This window comes from Propithecus coquereli, unplaced genomic scaffold (genome assembly GCF_000956105.1).
Source record: "Propithecus coquereli isolate 6110/MARCELLA unplaced genomic scaffold, Pcoq_1.0 Scaffold305, whole genome shotgun sequence".
Lineage (NCBI taxonomy): Eukaryota > Metazoa > Chordata > Mammalia > Primates > Indriidae > Propithecus > Propithecus coquereli.
Genome location: NW_012148675.1, coordinates 2116271 through 2138234, shown reverse-complemented (window position 1 = coordinate 2138234; position 21964 = coordinate 2116271). Strand labels below are relative to the sequence as shown.

Below are 21964 nucleotides of genomic sequence, written 5' to 3'. Positions count from 1 at the left end.
TTTTTTTTTTTTTTTTTTTTTTTTTTTGGCCATATTCACAGTGTTTTTCGTGATTTCCTTGATTGGCTCTGTTACAAATCCGGTGAAGTCAAGCACAACATCTGGACACAGTTTTCACCAGCAGGAAGTTATCGTTTTGGGCTAGATGGCTTTTTCTGTAACAAGGATGGCATCTTCAATGCTGTAATCCTTCCAAATTTTCATGATATTCTCTCTTTCAGGGCTCTCTTCCATAGCGTTGACAATCCTTTCCATAGACTATTGTGTGTAATGAGCCTTTAAGGTCCTTATGACCCCCTGATCTAGAGACTGAACTAGAGTGTGTCTGGGGGCAAATAGACCACTTTGACACCTTTAGTGTTGAACTCATGGGGTTCTGGGTGGCCAGGGACATTGTCCAACATCAAAATAACTTTAATAGGCAGTTCCTTACTGGCAAGGTACTTTCTGACTTTAGGGACAAAGCATAGATGGAACCAATCCAGAAATAGTGTTCTCATTATCCAGGCCTTTTTGTACAACCAAAAGACTGGCAGCTAGTGTTTATCTTTTCCCTTCAAGGCTTGTGGGTTAGCAGCTTTATAGATAAAGGCAGTCCTGATCATAAAGCTGACTCATTAGCAGAAAAGAGTAGAATTAGCCTATCCCTCCCTGCCTTAAATCCTGGTGCTTGCTTCTCTTCATGCCTGCTAGTGTAGCTGCAGTGACGGCTTCACGAATTTTCTTTTTTTTAATTTGTAATCTTGAAAATGGTGGTCAGCCACAGTTGTGGGCCTCAATCTATGATGCATAGCAAGCAGTTCTGCTTTTGCTTGTAATATTATGACTTTTCTCTACTTTTTTGGTGCACTTCTAGGATCACTAGTGGCACTTTCCATCTGTCCCATGAATTATTCAAGGTTTGTGGTATTATACTAACATGATGAAAAATACCCAGGAACTGTGAGACATCACTTTTTATTGCAATACGCAATTTACTGGAGAGACAACATGGAGGTGATTAGCGTCATAGGTGTTTTAAGCAGTTACTGACAACACTTGAGCTCACCATAATAGCAACAGGAGGTGGCTATGAAATTATTACAGTAGTACAGTACGTACTACAGTTCATTTATGCAGTTATGACTTAATACTACATCTTTACATTTGTTTACATTTCTTTTGACTGCAAATTGTGCCAGATGTGGTCTGTGATTGTGTAAGTTTTGATACATTTTAACATTATGTTTGTATATATTTTATGGTAGTGATAAAATAGACCAGCATCTTCATATATTTTATGCATTCATAACATATCTTTTTCTTAATTTTTTCACTATTTCTAGGCTATGCCATTCATTTGAGTTTATTCTAATTGTTGTAAGTTAAAAATTTTTTCCAGTATATTTATTGAAAAAATTCTGCATATATAAGTGGACCCGCACAGTTCAAACCTATGTTGTTCAAGGGTCAACTGTGTATGTATGTGTGTACATATATGTAATATATATTTATAGTAAATACATACATTAGATGTAGTAGAGATACAGATAGAGATATAGTAGAGATATATAGTAGATATATATACACTTTATTTAAAATGTTCACCTTCCACGAACCTCTTAGATTTTGATATAACTGGGTAAAAGGTAGAAACATACGGAGTATAAACAGATTAGACTACTCTCATATATATTTTTTTTCCTTTCTTTTAGTAAGTTTTACACCCTTTTGCTTACCATCTTCCTCATGCCCCTCACAAAACCACCACTTGGAAATTGTCCTGCTTTGGTATTGTGTCCTGTTTCCGTTTTGAGCCAACCTTAGGAAATGACCCAAACCAGCAGGTGGTAAACCTGTTTTTACCTGTAAAGCAATCAGAAAATTCTCATAGGTGTTTTGTCATGCATCTGCAAAAATTTGTATGGATGGCAGCAGTGCTGAAATTCTCAGTGAAAATTGGGTTCTCTCTTCTCTAAACTTCCAGTTTTTATGCTCATTTTAAAATTGTGTAGCTTCCATGATCAAACACTGTCTAAAGAAGAATTCGTTCCCATCCCCTTATGTAAACTTTTCTCTCCTGTAGCTGTTGGGTAAGTGCTGTCCTTGGACAGAATGAGCACGTGTTTGTTAATGTTCTGGTTTGGGTGGAAGAGCACCACAGGAATGGGTGTGTGCAACTCTAGACAGTAACTTGGGCTGCCTCTGCCCTGTTGGGTGATCTGTCTCCACCTCTGCTCTCCTGTTTCTAGCCTAAACCCACCAAGGGGCGAATGCGCATCCACTGTCTGGAGAATGTAGACAAGGCCCTTCAGTTCCTGAAGGAGCAGAGAGTCCATCTCGAGAACATGGGGTCCCATGACATCGTGGATGGGAACCACCGGCTGACCCTCGGCCTCATCTGGACCATCATCCTGCGCTTCCAGGTAAGGGATGCCATCCAAGGATGCTCAGGATTTAGGCTGCCCTCCCAGGTATGAGTGTCCTTGTGGAGCCCCATCCAGAGGGACCAGGAAGACCAGGTTGAAAGCGCTTCTGAGAGTTAGGTATGCTGAGCAGTGTGTCACATCCAGCCTTCAGGGTTGATTGCTGCCCTGTCGGCAGGTGGAAGCTGCCACGTCCCCCTGTGGCTTTCCTAGCCCCTGATAGCCTGAGGTCTCCTGTCAGATAGGTCTCAGCGGCACAGGGGTTTCCACGCTGCGTCCCAGTGTACCATTTCACTGGCACCGCCTCTAAACATCTGGTCTCTGCCGCTGGCTCTCAGGAGCAAAGGTATAAGGATGTAGCTGGTGCTCAGTTACTAGCACTAGACTGTCTGAACTTCTGCAAACTGTGGTGTGTATTATAGAATATTTTTAGAAGCTATTTAGGGTTTGTGGGCTCCATTTACATCTTCTCATTCTCCTTTGGATGTGAGGAAGCAGTTTTCAGGGGAAAAGTACAAAAAAACCTTATGCTTGTTTGAATTGATGGCGATTTTATGGGTTTTATTATACTTGAGGGGGAATGCTCTAAATGGAAAAGTATTTTTAAGCCAGAAGGTGTTCTCAAAATCATTTTGCCCAGTTCTTTCACTTTATGAGGAAACTGAGGACCCAGAGAAGTTTGCAACCTTGCGCCAGATTACACAGCCAGTCAGGGCTACAGTGGTGTGTCTGACCCCCTAAGAGAGAGCACTTAGCATTTCAGGACTGTAAAGCACCTCCCCGCCTGACAACTGGTTATTTCTCCAGGCACATGCTTCAGGATCATGCTTTTCAATTAAAATTTGAAAGACAGGAAGAACTTCTTACCATAGTGTCAGGTTACTCTGCAAACAAATATTCTAACAGCCCTGTCTCCTTAGTGACTGTACTGTGTTCTCTGTGCCTTTCCTTCCCATTCTGCCTCTTTGATAAAGATCTGCTTGATTCTTCTGGGTAAATAAAAACCTTGCATAAAAAGGGAAAAAGAAAAATCAAATTAAAGCTCTGTTTTGATTGAAACTCTGTATTTAGGCTATGACGAATCCCTCTTCCTTCTCACTTCCCCTAGGATTGGGCTTGAGCCTACGCTGCTGTGGGTGTGTGTGTGGGAGGAAGTGGTAGGGGCTAAAATGGAGTTACAGGAAGAAACAGCTCCCTGACTGGCTGGTTCCCAAACGTGGCTGATCACCTGACGCCATTGGGAAAGCATCTTAATAATTTAGGTTCCCAGGGCCTAGCCCCAGTGATTCTAAGTCAGTAGGTTTGAGAAGGGAACCACTGTTAAAAATGACATTGTTAATGGAGTTAATTACAACAACCAAGGACATTTTTTTTTCCAGACAGAACTCTTATGTAGGTTTCTGTCATTTAGTTCCTGCATGATTTGAAAATGGAGTGGATGGCACTGAATTCACTAATTATAGCTCTCGGGTCTTATGCCAACAGAGGTGAAATTAGCAGGACACTCCTCCAGTTTCCCCCATTTTTGCAGAGTGAAATGTTCTATTTCTATTGCCTTTGGCCTACAGTAATCAGAGCATGGAAGGGCAATTCTGATCGTGGCCTCTCTTGACAGCGGGTCAGTGCCCGTGTCGGGGACCTGGCACACACAGCCGTTTTCAGGATTCTCAGCATGAATTGGGTTGAGGCATTGACTAATTAGCTTCCTGCCAGCTTGTTTGTTTCTGTACTTCAGCCTGTAAATGCTGATGTGTATTTTCTCCCTTTCCTTTGAGAAAAGAGGCATAGACTGTTGTTACTGTATGGCCTGCAGTGCTGGTACCTTAACATGACTCAGCTTCCTCCAGCAGCTTTATTAAATTATCACCTGTTCCACAAATATGTAAGATTCCACATCAGCCAAGGCCCAGCTCAGGTTTTGTCTCCTTGGTGAAGTCTCCCCACATAGCTACAAAGATCTCCCTCTGCCCCAGCTCCTGAATATATGCCAGCACATGTGTGCACACACACATGTGGATGTGTACCTCTGCAGCTCCCAGGAGGTAGCCTGCCCTGTGTGTGCATAGCAGGTGTCCATTAAATACTGATGACGACAGACAGGTGTTAATGCTGCTGTACCTTTAAAAGAGAGTAAAACACAGTGTGAGAAACTGGAATGAAAGTCTTTGAGTTGAGACAGGAAACTGTCTTCATTTCAGAAGGGTAGACTTTGTTTGTGTATCAGCAAATCTACGAACAGATACCCTTCCTCACACGAGAGCATAAGAAAGCTGATGGGGGCTACTGTGTAAAGTTGTAGCCTGCCTTTCCTAATGCGTCTGTGTCTCACCCCTTGAGTGAAGGGTGCTGCTTCCACGTTCCTTTTCTGAATGTAAGCTAATAATCCTAATAATAGAGATTGGGGTTTATGCAAACTCAGTTATCATGTTCTTAACCACAATTAAAAATAGAGAATTTTTTTTAAGTGTAGTTTCAATTCTTAGATATTATTCCTAGTTATAAGTTTCTAGCTTTTAAATATTGTGTTTATATATTTTGTCCTCCTCCTCTTTTTCAAGAAGAATTCTGGGAAGCATTTGTAGATTGAATGAAGAGAGGTGGTTTGACAGGGGGCAGAACAGAGAAGCTTGGAATGGTTACAGCTGGAAGGTGATAGATGACCTGGCCAACACCATCCACTCCCAACCCCATCGCACATTTTATTATACATAAGGAAACTAAAGACAAAGGAGTATTTGGAACATTTGTCTAAGATCTTATAGCTGGTAGCTGGCTCCTAATGTAAGAACTAACATTTATGGGTCCTTACCATGAGGAGCTCAGTACTTCATGTTCTTTATCTCATTTAAGCAGGTAACAGTGCTGTGAGGTAGCCACCATTTTTATTGCCACTCCTCAGATGAGGAAACTGAGGATCTCACCCAAGAACACACAGAGGTGGTAGAGCCTTGATTTAGACCCAGGCAGTCTGATTTTTGTGCTGATAGACCAGGCTTTATGTATAATGTTGAAAATGTGCCGTCTGTGAGTAGCTTATGAATGCAGACTGTGGAAGCATAGCATTTAAACATGCTCTTTCTCTGAGAGTTTGAGTCAGCTTTCAGGAAATGGTGCATACAGTGTCCTCATCAGTGAAAGTGGCACCCTGGTTTAAAAAATGTTTGGTAATGAAAAGCCAAACTTAATATTTTTCTGGGGTCTGATGAGATTTCAGATGTGCTGTATGAACCACTGTGGTAGCTTATACTTGGAAAGATGGGCTATCTGGGGTGCAGACGTGACCTCTACTAGGTGCTGGGAACTCATGCTGGTAACTAGTCTTCCCTTCCGCCTTGCCTCTGTGCAAAGCAGGAAACCTAGTTCTGGTTGTGTTTCTGAAGTGAGCCTTGACTTCAGGAATGAGTTTTCACTGACATGGTAGGTAGTCTGCAGGGCAAAGCTTTGATCCAAAGTTCATTCTTTATGTATATGCAGACTTGTTCTTCAGTGGCTCCTGTTGGCAGCCGACCCACCTAGCCGTATGATATTTCTTTGTTAATCTTAGATCCAGGATATCAGTGTGGAAACTGAAGACAACAAAGAGAAGAAATCTGCCAAGGATGCATTGCTGCTGTGGTGCCAGATGAAGACAGCTGGGTGAGTGTGAACTTGAAGGGTGTCGGGCGCTTCTTCCAGGACTGAGATCCACTGTAGTCATCACTTAGAAAGTGTTGACAGGTATCTTTTCCACTGCTTCCATTGAGGAGTCTTGTTAATGTATAAGCAGGTGGTACTCGACTTTTCAGCTAGCTCTCAGAATGGAAGGGGTTCTGATTTATATTGTGGACTTGCCACATCTCTGCAATTAGATTCCTCTTTATTAAGGAAGCTCCAGAGTGCATTATATTCTGAATTTTTAAACCATGGAAGCATTTTTAGGAAGCACATTCATGACATTTTAAAAATACAGTTGTGGGTTTTTTCCTCCCTTTGATTTCTGCTATTTTGGGGAGCTTTGTGCAGTAAACTTTAATCTTTTTACATTATCTGTCTCAGTTTTCCTTCCTTTTATATTTCCATTGAAATTTTAGTGAAGATATTTTTAGAGAACTACATCTTTTTTGTTGTTCACTGAAGCTGTCAGGGCTCAACTGATGATAAACCTTTAAAGTTCTCATCAAATTGGTTTCGGGTCATAAGTACTTATTGAGAACCAATTTTCTATCAGATTAATTAGAGTTACTGTCAGAACTGCTTTAAGTGTAGATATAACTGTGATGAACATGAAGTGTGGAAACTATAAATTATTAATAGCTTATGGCCTAATAAGGGGGTCAAGTCAGATATGAACCTTTATCAACCACAGATAAAAAGTTATTAATAATCAACATGGTATAGAATGTCTGATTTATTATGGATAAGTTTCAAACATGTTTTTCAGGGAGGTACTTGTTTTACAAAGCTTCATCCAGTTAAGTGATTTAAGGAAAAAAGAAAGATGAATATCACCTGAACAGATAATCCCCACATTTGTTGTCCCAGAGTAATGTGTGAATTTGGATTTCAGTGACTACAGATCCTGGTGTATTTGCAGGTGGAGTAGAAAGCCAGAGGAAGCAGTCCTCAGAGGTGTCTAGTTTTGGTCATTTTTTCCTAAGTAAGAATAGTATTTTAAATCTAGGATACAGTTCACATCTTTTGTGTGATTGAATTGCCAAGCAAGAAAAGCCACATGGATTTGTATTTTATTTTTATTTTATAGCAAGCTGAAGTTGATGGAATATTTGTTCTGACTTGATTGTCCTTATTGATATTCATTGCCTTCGGTTTTATAACAAACTTTTTTTAACACTGCATTTAGCAAAAATATAAATCTTTATTTAGTAATTCTGTTGTTTTTCTCTTGTGTTTTGTCCTTGGCAGGTACCCCAATGTGAACATTCATAATTTCACCACCAGCTGGAGAGACGGCATGGCCTTCAATGCACTGATACACAAACACCGGTAATTCCATAGAAGTCATGCTAGCAATTGTGGAGTTTCAGAATGTTGCCATTCTTCTGTAGCACATCTGGGTGACTTTTGATTCTCATATCCGTTGCCTTGAATGTTGCACCATGGTGGAAATTCCTACATTTCCATGTGAGGAAAATGTGGAAGAATATCTAAATTCTCCCAAACAAAATAAACAAGTTCACTCATTATCATCTCTTCTCTTAATAAACTTAGAAGTGTTTTATTCAAAACTGAGGTCTCATTGTTTGATGATTACATAATATTTTAGAGTTTTACTCCATTAAGCGGTTATTTTAACATTTTTGGAGCAATAATTGCATCTCGTTGGTGACATGATTTCTTTTCAAACCATGATTTTTGTTATGTTCCACTGTTGTTGTTCTATATAGGCCTGACCTGATAGATTTTGACAAACTAAAGAAATCCAATGCACACTACAACCTGCAGAATGCATTTAACTTGGCAGAGCAGCACCTGGGCCTCACCAAACTGTTGGACCCCGAAGGTAAGGACTCAAGGGATAAAAGCTGGGACTTTTAGCATCTGTAGCATCGAAGTGTTAATATAATACCTGCTTTGTGTCAGTACATTTTATTTGTACAACATGTTTTGGGAATTATCAAAGGAAAAGGAGCTTAATTTTGGTTATGAGAATTATTTGAGGATTTGTAGAAAGGGTGACATTCAAAAAGGCCTTGAAAGATGAATATGATTTAAACAGAGTCTGAAGGAGAGGGCATGCAGGCTTGCATGAGCAAAAGCGTAGAACCAGAAAAGAGGACGGTATGTTTGAGGACCAACAATCCAATGGGAATGGTGTTTAGGGTAACCGGGAATGCCACTGGAAAGTGAATGGGACCCCCACAGGCTATAACCTTTAGAGGTTATTCAGCAGGCAATGGGGAGTCATTTGGAGGTTCTTAGCAGCTGTGCTCAAAGTAGAGAACCTGGCATAGGCTTTCAGTGAATGCTTGCTGGCTGACCTTCATCTGAAGATGGCAAGCAAGTTAGTTTGGAAGGGTAGAGAGTGGAGGCAGGGGCCTTGTTAGGAGGCTGTGCTTTGTTTGCTTAGAGCAAGTAAGAGCTTAAATGAGGAAGGCGCATTCAGGAAAGCAGAATGTGGGGGTGGGAGAAGGAACAGCACTCTCAGTCCTTCATGGCTGACCACAGCCCATTCTCTGTATGGCACTGATCCCTTTACTGTTTGGGTCCCTGTGTGACATGGATCCGACCTGTGTGGGACAGTCCCCCAGCTTATAGCTCTCTACTTAACAAAATCCTAATTCTAGTCCTCACTTCAACTTGAGCTCTCATAGGAACTTTTTCTAATTTTGAGAAGCATTTAAAATATCAGAGGATTTGTTTGTAGTGCTGTAGGTTTATAGATCCTCTCAGCTGTGAGCAAATATTGGAGAGAGAAAAAACCATGTGTATGTGAGTGAAAGTTTAAAGTTTTTATAAATATAGAACAGGAAGTTTAGCTCCCCAAGGGCACATTGAGGTCATGAGGCTGCCAGGCAGGATTCTTGCTATTTTCCAATGCATCAGATTTGCTGATATGTTCACTACAGGAAGCTGAGATAAAATTATCTTTGTGCTAACCCACTAAATGATTTCTCAGTATAAACAAAAAACTGAAATTCCTTGGGTTGTAATAAATCTTTGTGCTTAACCTCTACCTTATTATGGGAAGGAATTTTTCCTTAGCTTTAGCTCTTTATGCTTTTGATAAAGAACCTTTTTTTTCCTATCACAGTGACAAAATTGTTTTATTAACTTGCTCATTAGTTAAGCTTTCTAATCACTGCCCAGTATGAAAAGGGGATTGATGTTCCCCAGATCACAAGACAAAGAGCTAAAAAATGGCAGCTAATGTCACTTATCCCTTGAGTTTGATCTTGATTATTAGTTGTCCAGTGCCCCAAAGAGCATCACTTAAAAAACACTTGTAGACAAATTGAGTACAAAGTTTTGCCTGCTCACTCCTTGCAGTTATGTGGACATTTTGTGTTGATTGAATGGGATATAAGACTGACATTTTTTTCTGGCTGTCCTCCAATTCTCTCTCCTTTGGGCACTCTTTGATGGAGCTGAGCAGACACAAGAGCCCTGAGGTGGGAACAGTAGCTGCAATTCTGGCCTTACTGCTGTCAGCTGCCCTAGTGACCCCACGCGGAGAGTGGCCTAGCTCTGGGCCCTAGTGTTCTCGCATTTAAAATACAAGAAACAATCTTGCTTCATACAGGGCTGTCGGGAGGGCAGAAATGAAGGTATATGTGTGAATATATTTTGAAAAAAAGCCTAATGTACCTGTTAAGAACTATCCTGCAATTTTTCTTCTCAATCTATCCCAAGTTGAGTACTTTACTCGATATTGCTGTACCTCAAAGACTTGCCATTTTTGTTCATTTGCTCCTTCTCTCAATAAATATTTATTGACCACCCACTTTGTGCAGGACAACACACTAAGAGGGTGGTAGGTGAAGTGGTATAGGGGCTTGCCAGACAGACTCTTCTTGCCCTCAGGGACTGAGTCTTGTAAGGCAAATAAAGCAGGCGTAAATAATTATAGTACCTGGCAGAAAGTGGCCCATGCGTCCATACAAAGTTCTAGGACAATAGAGGAGGGGGACAGTAACTCCAGCTATAGGGATCATAAATGGTTGTGTTGGGGTAGTAACTTTGAGTTGGACCTTGAAAGATAGTAAGATAGTGATGAGGTAGGGAAGACCATCTTGGGCAAAGAGAAGTTGTGTGTGAAAGGAGGCATGTTAGAAATTGTGGGGTGTATAGGGAGAATGGTGAATAGTCAAGTTTGGTTTAGATATATAGTGCTTGAAAAGAAGTAGTAGGCTGTAGATTTAAAATGTCTAGAACAATGCTTGACACATAGAGGAAGCCCAATAAATATTTGTGGAATAGAAGGATGGAAAAAAGGGAAGGAAAGTTAACAGCTAGATTCTAGAGGACTAGAGGGCTTATACTTTATTCTTCAGACTGAAGGGCACTTTTGAGTAATTTTGAGCTAGGAGGAAATCTGTTCACAGCTGTGCTTCTGGAAGATGAGTCTGGGTGCACCACGTAAGCGAATTGGGTAGTGGGGAAATGCCAAGAGGGAGCTGTGTTTCAGGTGTGGTTGTGGGACCGGGAGGGTCTGAACCACGAGTGACAATAAGGCGTCCATTATAAATAGAGCCATCCAGCACCTAAAACTTTGACTCAAATGGTACAAAGCAATTATGTAGCCAAAACATTTGTACCCCTGTAATATTATGAAATTAAAAAAAAACAATAAAAAGTAAATAGAGCCATCCAGACTCAGATTAGTGACTAGCTGGATACGGGTAACAAGGAGATAAAGATGTCCAAAGACTGAGCGACTGAGGGAGACGCTGGTGCCATAAGCAGAAATGAGGACTTAAGAAACAGAAGCCCAGTTTGGTAAAGTAGAGACAAGGGGAGGAACATGATGTGCCTGTAGGTGGCATTTTATGAATATTCCCATAATAAATGGGTCAGTGAGATGGTTTCATCCTCATTGTCCTTAACAATTAATGCACTGATGGCAGAACCCTCAAATACAAAAAATGAAGATACTGGACTATTCAGTGTTGTCAAATGGTGATTCTGTTTGTTCCTGCTGCCTGGGTGGGGCAGTGAGCAGCACCCTGAACAGAATCTTCTCTGGGTTACAGACATCAGCGTGGACCACCCCGATGAGAAGTCCATTATCACTTATGTGGTGACCTATTACCACTACTTCTCTAAGATGAAGGCCTTGGCTGTTGAAGGAAAACGAATTGGAAAGGTAAGTGCACACCAGTTTTGTAAGTTGTGAGACACGAAAGGCTCCTGTCCTACCGTACTGCCGCCAAGCACCTCATTTTCCCACGCACTCAGGAAGCCTGCCAGTAGCAATTTGTGGCAGACTTTACAAATGGTGGACAAGTAGACAGAAGCCTCTTTATCCCAAAGGGTAACTGGAGGTGTAGGAGTGATGGCTAAAATATTTTGGAAAGGATTTGAGGGAGGGTCTCAGACCCAAAAACACCTCTCTCCTCAACCTTTCCAGAAAATTTGGGTATTGGAAATGTAACTGTGTTGGCTAATGTCATGGGTGTGAAATCCTACTTAACACATTTGAAAAGGCTAGGTATTAGGCTTTTTACTTTCATTTCTCATTTGGCTGATGGTCACCTGCCTTTTTGTTTTGTTTTGTTTTTTTGAGACAGAGTCTCACTCTTGCTGGCTAGAGTGCAGTAGTGTCATCATAGCTCACTGCATCCTCAAACTTCTGGGCTCAATCAATGTTCCTGCCTATCTGAGATTCCGGGGTAGCTAGGACAACAGGCACACATCACCCCGCCTGCTAATTTTTCTATTTTTTGTAGAGATAGTGTCTCACTCTTAGGCTGGTCTCAAACTCCTGACCTCAAGTGATCCTCCTGTCTCAGCCTCCCAGAGTGCTAGGATTATAGGCATGAGCCACTGTGCCCAGCTGATCTGCTATAATTTTCAAAACACCTTAGATCACATGACATTGTCCTCTGGATGCAATGTAATAGAAAATTCATGGGACAGGATGAAGCTAAATAGAGCCCTTTTTGTTTCTCTAGGAATTTTGGAGGTTAGGTTACAGAAGTCATTCAGAAATTGTTTGCCTGGGGGTTGAGAGGATACAGAACCAATTATAGTTGAATTCAACTGTCATTGCTCACAAAGAAAAGCCACGATCTGGGTGCCTATTAGCAAATGGTTCCTTGAGTTAAAATGCTTGTGCCAAAGTAGGACAGAAGCATTTCAAAGCCAGCCGTTAAGTGTGCACATGCTCATGTAGGGTTGCAATTATGTTTTCCTTACATGGTGATATGATCTTTTCAATTTTTCTAACCCTTATGTATAGGTGCTTGATAATGCTATTGAAACAGAAAAAATGATTGAAAAGTATGAATCACTTGCCTCTGACCTTCTGGAGTGGATTGAACAAACCATCATCATTCTCAACAATCGCAAATTTGCCAATTCACTCGTCGGGGTTCAACAGCAGCTTCAGGCATTCAACACTTACCGCACTGTGGAGAAACCACCCAAGTAAGATGCAAATTGTAGTGAGTGACATCAATGTGGGAAGAGAGGTCACTGCAGCCAACAGACCCCTGTTTCATGACCTCTGTGATCTCATCTCTTAGCTGAATGCCTCTCACCAGTGGCCTGTGTTACTCCTTTCATGTGATTCTGTGTTGCTGAGATTTATTATACATCATGCCATCTCTGAGCGGTTGCCAATAGAAATGTGCCAGTGATATACAGGACACGTGAGATAAGATCCCAGATGGGTCTGAGGCAGTAACTCGTAATCAAGCCCACTAAATATCTGAAGCAAAATATGTAAATATTCACATTGTGTTACATAAAAAAAAATAGTTTCATAACAGTTCAGATCAGATTTGCTGATTTTGATTTTTCATATATTTTATAAGTTCATAATTGTTGAATAAGGATTGTAGACCTTTATCTCTCACTTAGTATAGTTCCAGAGTCATTCTTCCTCTCTTCTGAAAGCTCCACTCAGTTGTGGATTCCTTGATGAAGTCTTTGAAACCCTTTGAAAATTATATCATGTAGACATTTGAAATAATCCTTCTTGAATGCATTCAGCTGTGCTCTCTGAATGAAGTAAGCCCATTGTCCAGGACTTAGGGTTTAAACCTTGATTGAGGTGATAAATAAGAGAGTGTTGTGTGCCCTTGACACCTTCAAATATAAATCTCAGCAACAACAAACAACCAACCACAAAAAATTCCACCATTTGGCATATTTTCAGGTTTGTAATACCCAATAGCTAACCCACTGCTGTCGCTCTGATGTGCATTTCACATAAATCAGACCAGAGATTAATGGCTTTTAAAATTGCGTGACTGTGTAAAATGGTTTTTTTCTCCAGTAACAAATGAATTTTTCCCCTTGAAGGAACAGACTATAATGGATAATGTTTATGGCTGTTTTCCCCTGTGCTTAGATTTACCGAGAAGGGGAACTTGGAAGTGTTGCTTTTCACTATTCAGAGCAAGATGAGGGCCAACAACCAGAAGGTCTACATGCCCCGAGAGGGGAAGCTCATCTCTGATATTAACAAGGTAAAATGCATCTGGTCCTTTTGGGGCCTTGACCTCTTATAGGTTTCAGGATCTATCCCTGGGTCTTGATTGCTAAGAGGACAGGAGACTGAAAGGGTCTGTCCCTGCCTGCTGATCTGATCATTGGCAGCTGGTGCTCAGGTGTGGCAGAGGGCCAAGCAGGTACTTGAGGTAGGCCAGTCTGGTGGGGGCCTTAGGGCAGCAATGTTAGATTTTATCAAACCAGCTTTGGCTCAGGCTATTTACCTTGCTACTCAAATATACCGGTTTCCCTCATCTGTCCCAGGCAATCATCTCAAACCTCTATAAATTACAGAAAGGAAAAATCAAAACCTTATTTCGTGTGTTTGGAAACTCTAGAAGTTGTGGAGCTTAGGATGTTGGCTCCTTCCTTCAGAGAAGTTGTCAAGTAAACAATTTTCATTATCGTGGCAATTATGGAATTTCACAATGGCATTATTTCCAGCTAGAAATTGGAAGAATCTAGAACTCTGTGATTAGTTGTACATGCTTAGAGTCCTTTGAGTGGAATGTTTGGATTTTTTTTAAAACGGGAGGACAGTCATTTCCTAAGAATAAATTTAATGTGAACAATCGGTCAGGATTTTGAAAAAAAATATTCAGATGTGTAAATTTTTAAAAAGTGGCTCAGGATAGAGTGCGTGAGAGATTCATAGTTTTTCTTTCGAAGAAAAATCATTTATCTTTTTTATACAATGAGCTATTTAACATAATTTATTTCCTCTTAAAGTAAGAGTTTTATAACCTGTATTGCTTCCTATCTATAGTTTTGTTTTCCAAGTATAACACAGGATCTTCAGATTTAGATAGGGGGAGAGTGTTTTCACAAGGCTACTCTGAGAGGAAAATATTTTTTTCTCAAGGCTTAAGAGTCAACGAGAGTGGAACGGGATTTCCCTTTCAAGTTCTCAGATCTGTTTGAGAAATACTAGCTGTTGGCTGTAGCCAAGGAAGGTTCCTTGAATATTGCAGGAAACTTTTTTATCCCCCATTTCTATAGGCCTGGGAAAGACTGGAAAAGGCGGAACATGAGAGAGAACTGGCCCTGCGGAACGAGCTCATAAGGCAGGAGAAACTGGAACAGCTCGCCCGCAGATTCGATCGCAAGGCAGCCATGAGGGAGACTTGGCTGAGCGAAAACCAGCGTCTGGTGTCTCAGGTTCTGCTCTCGACATTATTAAAGAAACCATTCCTGGGGTAACCTAGAAATGTAGCCCATACCCAAAGGGTGTAGGGTCACAGAACAGCTGCTTACCAACATTCAGTATTCTGAAGTAACTGCCAGGTCATCTTGCCTACTTCCCATGAAAAGGATGTTTATAACTTCTAATATACTTTCTCTTCTATTTATCTAATTTTTCATAGATTTGGAAGCAGCTCAAGCAGAGTTTGTTTAGAGCCAGTGAGTGTGTGTGAACCATTCACGTTCATATAAGTTTTAATAGTTCTTCCCTTTTCCCTCAATCTTTGACCAACTAACCCTTAAGGCAGTTAGACTGGTCATGAAGTAGCAAAAGTGGCTTTCTTTTCCACTTGGCTTGACATAAGGGATCACCTGCTCAGTCTCTTAAGTCAGGTACTAGATAGGAGCTGGGCCCTTCTACAAAATGAGTAGTTGCTGGTTTGCTTTGGAGAGGGCATCTGAGCTCAAGGCAGAGACCAGTGGGGTGGGGAACTCAGGAGTCAGGTTTGGCTTTAGCTCCACCAGGGATTAAGGTATGCTCAGGATTTCACCTCTGTTCTCTGTTTCTTTTTCTTAGATTGGGTGACTTTTTAATTTCATGTTTCTTTTTATTTCATTTCTCTGTAGGACAACTTTGGGTTTGACCTTCCAGCAGTTGAGGCCGCCACAAAAAAGCACGAGGCCATTGAAACCGACATTGCCGCATACGAGGAACGTGTGCAGGCCGTGGTAGCTGTGGCCAGGGAGCTCGAGGCGGAGAATTACCACGACATCAAGCGCATCACTGCAAGGAAGGACAATGTCATCCGGCTCTGGGAATACCTACTGGAACTGCTCAGGGCCCGGAGGCAGCGGCTCGAGATGAACCTGGGGCTGCAGAAGATATTCCAGGAAATGCTCTACATTATGGACTGGATGGATGAAATGAAGGTAAAACCTGACTGAGAGGAGGCTGGAGCTGATCCTACCAGACCTCTGTTTGTCGGTACCCATCCACTAATCCCCCAACACACAGGCATGCTCCTTGTCTAACTGACTGCCCACGTGTAAAGCCAGAGAGGAGCCACGTTACCCACGGGAAGACTGTTAGCTCATGTCATGGGTTAAATGAGATGTGAAATGTGAAAAACCTGTAACAAAGAGCAGTTCAGTAGCCAGAGGTCTGTTACTGTGATTAAATCTAATTTAGATATATTCCTGTAGGGAATCAATCAAATTGTGGTTTTGTTTTTAATTTTTTAGGGTCAAACTAGCTTTCTGTACCATTGATCTTTTTGTATGAGTGAGTGATACTGCTTTGGGGAGAGGGCCCACGGAGGTAGTATGAGCAGGTGGGAGAGCGGTAGATAGTGTGGACAGAGCACAGGTCAGGAACCAGGTGGCCAAAGTGCCTAATCTCTTTGCACCTCCTTTCTTTATACTTAAACAGAGATCGTACTTACTGTCTACCACATGTGGTAGTTACAGAGATAGAGTGCAGTAATGTGTATGGATCGTAGGGCCAGTTGGATGACAGTGGCTACTCATGCCGGTTTGTGCTTCCCTTTCCATATTGACAGCTCTGAGCTTTCCCCTGTGCAGGAAGAGACCTGCCATCGTGCCATAGCACTGTGCCTGTTGGTGTCCTCTGATGCAGGCCATGGAACACTCATTCGTTTCAAGCAGTTCTCCAGCTGGGATGCATTTAGCATTGTAGATAGAACAGAATAGAGCAGTTTTCAGACAGTCCCATGAAGCCTCCTTTGTCTCAGCACACTGTGTTCCCAAGCTTGACCTTATGCAGGAGATTTCCTTCCCAGGATATAAGCCCTCATCTATTGCTTAGCTCTTGAACTGTTCCTGGCAGAGGGGCAAGGTCACCTGATACCATCAGTTTTCTCTCCCATTGTCCCAGACTTATGATGTTCTTAGGTATGGTCTGTCTTGACCTCTTAAAATAGAAATGTTCATAAAATGTAGCAGATGTGCTTTTCATTTTATAAATCAGGATGCACATGCTATTCTAGGTTGGTTCAGAGATTTCCTTAGAAGAGTGAAGTAGAAATTCCAGCTGGAGAGGATATAGGGATGAGGCCCCTATATTTGGCTCATTGATAGAAGAAATAAGAAAATGTCAGTCAGTTCAAACTTAAACCCAGGAAGTTGCTTGGGTTCTTCTAAGCATGGCAGCCACCTGACCCTGCTCTCCTTATTGGGTTAAAGATGTGGCTTATAAGCTTTTAAGCTAGATTCTTTTCTTGTTTGTGAAAGTATGGTAGACGCATACCAGTAAGCTCTTAACAGAGGAAAAGCATCCACTTAAGGGGCCAGCAACTTCTAAAAGATTTCTTTTAAGCTTTGAAGTGTCTGAGTCTATCATCCTTACCTCTTAGCTTCCTGAAAAGTTGTTGCTGCAGCAGTTTCTTCTTGAAGCCTCAGCTTATATTTTGGAATCTCTCATGTAGGCCCCTCCCCCCTTTTATTTTATTCTGTACTTTTTAGTGTATTTGACTTGCTTATTCTGAGGTAGATGATCCTTATAGTAGTTCATTATGTCTCTGCTGATGCTGGCTTTCGGGTTTGATTTGTTTTGTTCTGGTTTGTTCGCCATTCATCTTCCCTGGAAAGATGCGGGGTCCATGGCAGGCTAGAGGGCAGGTGCAGCTCAGTTGCTGGCTCTCTGCTTGTCCAAAGATTGTGTGGTGCTGAAGTCGAGGTTGTATTCACAGATGTCCTTTCTGTTTCCTCTTGTGCACAGGTGCTATTACTGTCTCAAGACTATGGCAAACACTTGCTCGGCGTGGAAGACCTGTTACAGAAGCACGCCCTGGTTGAAGCGGACATTGGCATCCAGGCAGAGCGGGTGAGAGGTGTCAATGCTTCTGCCCAGAAGTTTGCAACGGACGGGGAAGGTAAGGATGGCCCATTCCAAGCTTAACCTCCTGGTCACCAGAGATCCATCTTTATAGAAGTACATAAGTTGTATGTGCCAATGGGGCTTTTGAAGTTGCTGCACCACTGCGAGTTCTGGTGGGTTTGTCTGCTGCTGGGTCATGAGGCGTGAGAGACAGTGGAGTGGCCTTCTGAACACAAATTCTGTCTTGTTTTTTTGAAATGGGCACGTCCTTTTCTTAAATACTCACATGCTGCTTGGTTTTGAGTGGCTTGATGTTTGGCAGTGAAGCTTTGCCAAGACCACACTCTGTGGCTGTGCACCAGTGTCCTAGTGTGGCTGCTCCAGTAGCTCCTGGCTTTCGCACCTAGCCACACATATCTGTTTGGAGAATGTTTAGAATGATTTGGTTTTGCTGCTTATATTTTCAGAAACAATTAAATGCAGCTGCCTTCTCTCATATGATTCATGTACTTTCTCGATTCATAAGTGATCAGTTTGTGGTAGGGCCAAAATAATAATGATTATCATTACTCCTCCTTCCTGTTCCAATCAAGATTCTAGAAGGTGCTCCATGGCCTACACATCCTGCGTTAGATTTAGAAGTGAACTCGTAGTCCCAGAGTGAGAACATGGGGTGTAGCTTACTGCCTGCAGATGAGCAGGAACCCATGCTGAACTTGGTCACACCCACATCCCTTCCTTGATGTAAAACAGGTTACAAGCCCTGCGACCCCCAGGTGATCCGGGACCGCGTGGCCCACATGGAGTTCTGTTATCAAGAGCTTTGCCAGCTGGCGGCCGAGCGCAGGGCCCGTCTCGAAGAATCCCGCCGCCTCTGGAAGTTCTTCTGGGAGATGGCTGAAGAGGAAGGCTGGATACGGGAGAAGGAGAAGATCCTGTCCTCAGATGATTACGGGAAAGACCTGACCAGTGTAATGCGCCTCCTCAGCAAGCACCGGGCATTTGAGGATGAGATGAGTGGCCGCAGCGGCCACTTCGAGCAGGCCATCAAGGAAGGCGAAGACATGATCACAGAGGAGCACTTCGGGTCTGAGAAGATCCGAGAAAGGATCATTTACATTCGGGAGCAGTGGGCCAACCTGGAGCAGCTCTCGGCCATTCGGAAGAAGCGCCTGGAGGAGGCCTCACTGCTGCACCAGTTCCAGGCGGATGCCGATGACATTGACGCCTGGATGCTGGACATCCTCAAGATCGTTTCCAGCAGCGACGTTGGCCACGACGAGTACTCCACACAGTCTCTGGTTAAGAAACACAAGGATGTGGCAGAAGAGATCGCCAACTACAGACCCACCATCGACACGCTCCACGAGCAAGCCAGCGCCCTCCCCCAGGAGCACGCAGAGTCTCCGGACGTGAGGGGCAGACTGTCGGGCATCGAGGAGCGGTACAAGGAGGTGGCAGAGCTGACGCGGCTGAGGAAGCAGGCGCTCCAGGACACCCTGGCCCTGTACAAAATGTTCAGCGAGGCTGATGCCTGTGAGCTCTGGATCGATGAGAAGGAGCAGTGGCTCAACAACATGCAGATCCCAGAGAAGCTGGAGGACCTGGAGGTCATCCAGCACAGGTGAGTGGGGTGCTGCTGGGCACTGGCCCTCCCCTCGTGACCACCGGTGTCCAAGGGCTGACCACCCCGTTGAACTGCCATTTCAGATTTGAGAGCCTAGAACCGGAAATGAACAACCAGGCTTCCCGGGTCGCAGTGGTAAACCAGATCGCACGTCAGCTGATGCACAGCGGCCACCCGAGTGAGAAGGAAATCAAAGCCCAGCAGGACAAACTCAACACAAGGTGAGTGTGAGGCCAGCAGCGTGCCAGCCACCCGTGTGTGGGGCCGGGGAGAGTGAGGTCACTGGTAAGGAACTTCCTGGATAGTGTCACTGGCATCACAGTGCTTATGTCATTGCATTGGCATCTGCCTTGCAGCATGTCCTGGTTTCACAAGAAGTGTCTCAGGGCCAACGTCACTCGTGACAGGAGGGTGACCTGTGTCAGCCCGGCACCTGCCCCTCCCCACATCAAAGTTAGTTAGGGCGGTGATGTGGCCTGAGCCCAGCGTGGTAGGAGGCATTAAAATGGTACCTGTGCTGTCCCTTTTTAAATGATTTTTAGAACAGGATTCTAGCATGTTTAAGACTTATTTTGCCAATGAAAGTCCTGATCATCAGGGCAGACCTTTGTCCTAGTCTTATCTTTGTGCTGAATAAACACGTTTGAGTAGGTTGTAGTGGCCGACTGGTCCTGGTTCTGAAGGTTACTGTCAGCCTTAGATTTGGAAGGTGTTCTTATGCAGTTCAGAGATGAGTAAAATGTCACAAACAAACTAATTGACTCTGGGGACAGATTGTTGTAACTGCTCACGTTGGAATTCTTTACACATCTTCTTCATGTCAGGCTTTTTCCAGATCACATTACATCCCTGAGCCATTTCTGGGTATTTGGTATTCACATACTGAGTGAGATGATTTTCCAAAAAGCATGTATTCAAAGCAAAGACGGAGAAAACAAATGTGCAGTATTAACCATCACTGTTCATTTCGTTATCCAGCCATAGTCAGTGTCCCTTCTTCATGCTGCTCTGTTGTCCCTCCACTCACAGGTGGAGTCAGTTCAGAGAACTGGTCGACAGAAAGAAGGATGCTCTTCTGTCTGCCCTGAGCATCCAGAACTACCACCTCGAGTGCAACGAAACCAAATCCTGGATTCGGGAAAAGACCAAGGTCATTGAGTCCACCCAGGACCTGGGCAATGACCTGGCTGGTGTCATGGCCCTGCAGCGCAAGCTGACCGGCATGGAGCGGGACTTGGTGGCCATCGAGGCGAAGCTCAGCGACCTGCAGAAGGAGGCAGAGAAGCTGGAGTCAGAGCACCCGGACCAGGCCCAGGCCATCCTGTCTCGGCTGGCCGAGATCAGCGACGTGTGGGAAGAGATGAAGACCACCCTGAAAAACCGAGAGGCCTCCCTGGGAGAGGCCAGCAAGCTGCAGCAGTTCCTGCGGGACTTGGACGACTTCCAGTCCTGGCTCTCCAGGACCCAGACGGCCATCGCCTCAGAAGACATGCCTAACACCCTGACTGAGGCGGAGAAGCTTCTCACGCAACACGAGAACATCAAAAACGAGATCGACAACTACGAGGAGGACTACCAGAAGATGAGGGACATGGGCGAGATGGTCACCCAGGGACAGACTGACGCCCAGTACATGTTCCTGCGGCAGCGGCTGCAGGCCTTGGACACTGGATGGAATGAGCTCCACAAAATGTGGGAGAACAGACAAAATCTCCTCTCCCAGTCGCATGCCTACCAGCAGTTCCTCAGAGACACAAAGCAAGCCGAGGCCTTTCTTAACAACCAGGTAACGTTCGTCATTGCCTTCGCTCCTTTCTGTTAGAGAAGGCCCTGGCTGCCTTTTGAAATGTTTTGGCCAGGGCTGCTGGTTTAGACCACACTGATAAAAAATTAGGTGGATAATTTAGAGGGTTTTTCCCCCCCTGGCTCTTAAGGCACTGAAACTCATCACAATGTAGGGGACAGGAATTGAAGATTTCCACCAGGAGCTGCCTTGCCTTGCAAAAGTAGGGTCCTATTTCATATACTATTGAGGACTTCTCCTGTACATAGTGTGTTCTCATAATTTAAAAGATACCAGTGAGAATTTTTTTTTTTTTTTTAACCAAATGGTTCTGTCTTCTTGCTCTGGAAGGGTCAGGGACTTGACCTGAGGACACAAGGCAGATTAGAGAAAGAAAAATAGCTGAGGATGGTCACCAGCATCAGGGTTGTTAATCTTCCTTAAACCAGAGTGTATGAAGGGTATATTGCTGTTGCCTTCATAGGCACATGAGAGGGCTGTTGTGGCTGATAGACAAAGCTTTGGTTACTCCTTACTCCCTTTGGGAAAAAAATTTAGAGCATTTAACCACTATGGAAATTTGGTTTTTTCCTCCCCTACTTTTAGTTTTATCTGAGTTAATGGATTATTTTATGTAAGTGTAATGAGCAAGTGTTGTGAAATATGTTACATGAAAATGTAGAACATAGGAGAATGAGTTCTTACACTGATACATCATCCTGCTGTGATTTTTTTCCCCCCTCTTTTTAAATCAGGAGTATGTTTTGGCTCATACTGAAATGCCTATCACCTTGGAAGGAGCTGAGGCAGCTATTAAGAAACAGGAGGACTTCATGACCACCATGGACGCCAATGAGGAGAAGATCAACGCCGTTGTGGAGACTGGCCGGAGGCTGGTGAGCGACGGGAACATCAACTCGGATCGAATCCAGGAGAAGGTGGATTCTATTGATGACAGGTACAGTTTTCTGAGGCTC

The 21964-nt window shown here is 43.4% G+C and overlaps 1 protein-coding gene across 3 annotated transcripts in view; it reads left to right on the top strand.

The window, feature by feature from the left end:
* The window catches only part of SPTBN1 (spectrin, beta, non-erythrocytic 1), a 139004-nt gene that overhangs the window by 79635 nt on the left and 37405 nt on the right, over positions 1–21964 (top strand). For all 3 annotated transcript variants that reach the window (XM_012649847.1, XM_012649848.1, XM_012649850.1), the window contains exons 3-16: positions 2232–2405; positions 5950–6041; positions 7308–7388; positions 7790–7905; positions 11096–11208; positions 12304–12491; positions 13420–13537; positions 14559–14717; positions 15369–15671; positions 17479–17632; positions 18331–19201; positions 19288–19425; positions 20234–20990; positions 21743–21945. In XM_012649847.1, the coding sequence (XP_012505301.1) occupies positions 2232–2405; positions 5950–6041; positions 7308–7388; positions 7790–7905; positions 11096–11208; positions 12304–12491; positions 13420–13537; positions 14559–14717; positions 15369–15671; positions 17479–17632; positions 18331–19201; positions 19288–19425; positions 20234–20990; positions 21743–21945 (3467 nt within the window). The remainder of the gene's footprint in view (positions 1–2231; positions 2406–5949; positions 6042–7307; positions 7389–7789; positions 7906–11095; positions 11209–12303; positions 12492–13419; positions 13538–14558; positions 14718–15368; positions 15672–17478; positions 17633–18330; positions 19202–19287; positions 19426–20233; positions 20991–21742; positions 21946–21964) is intronic.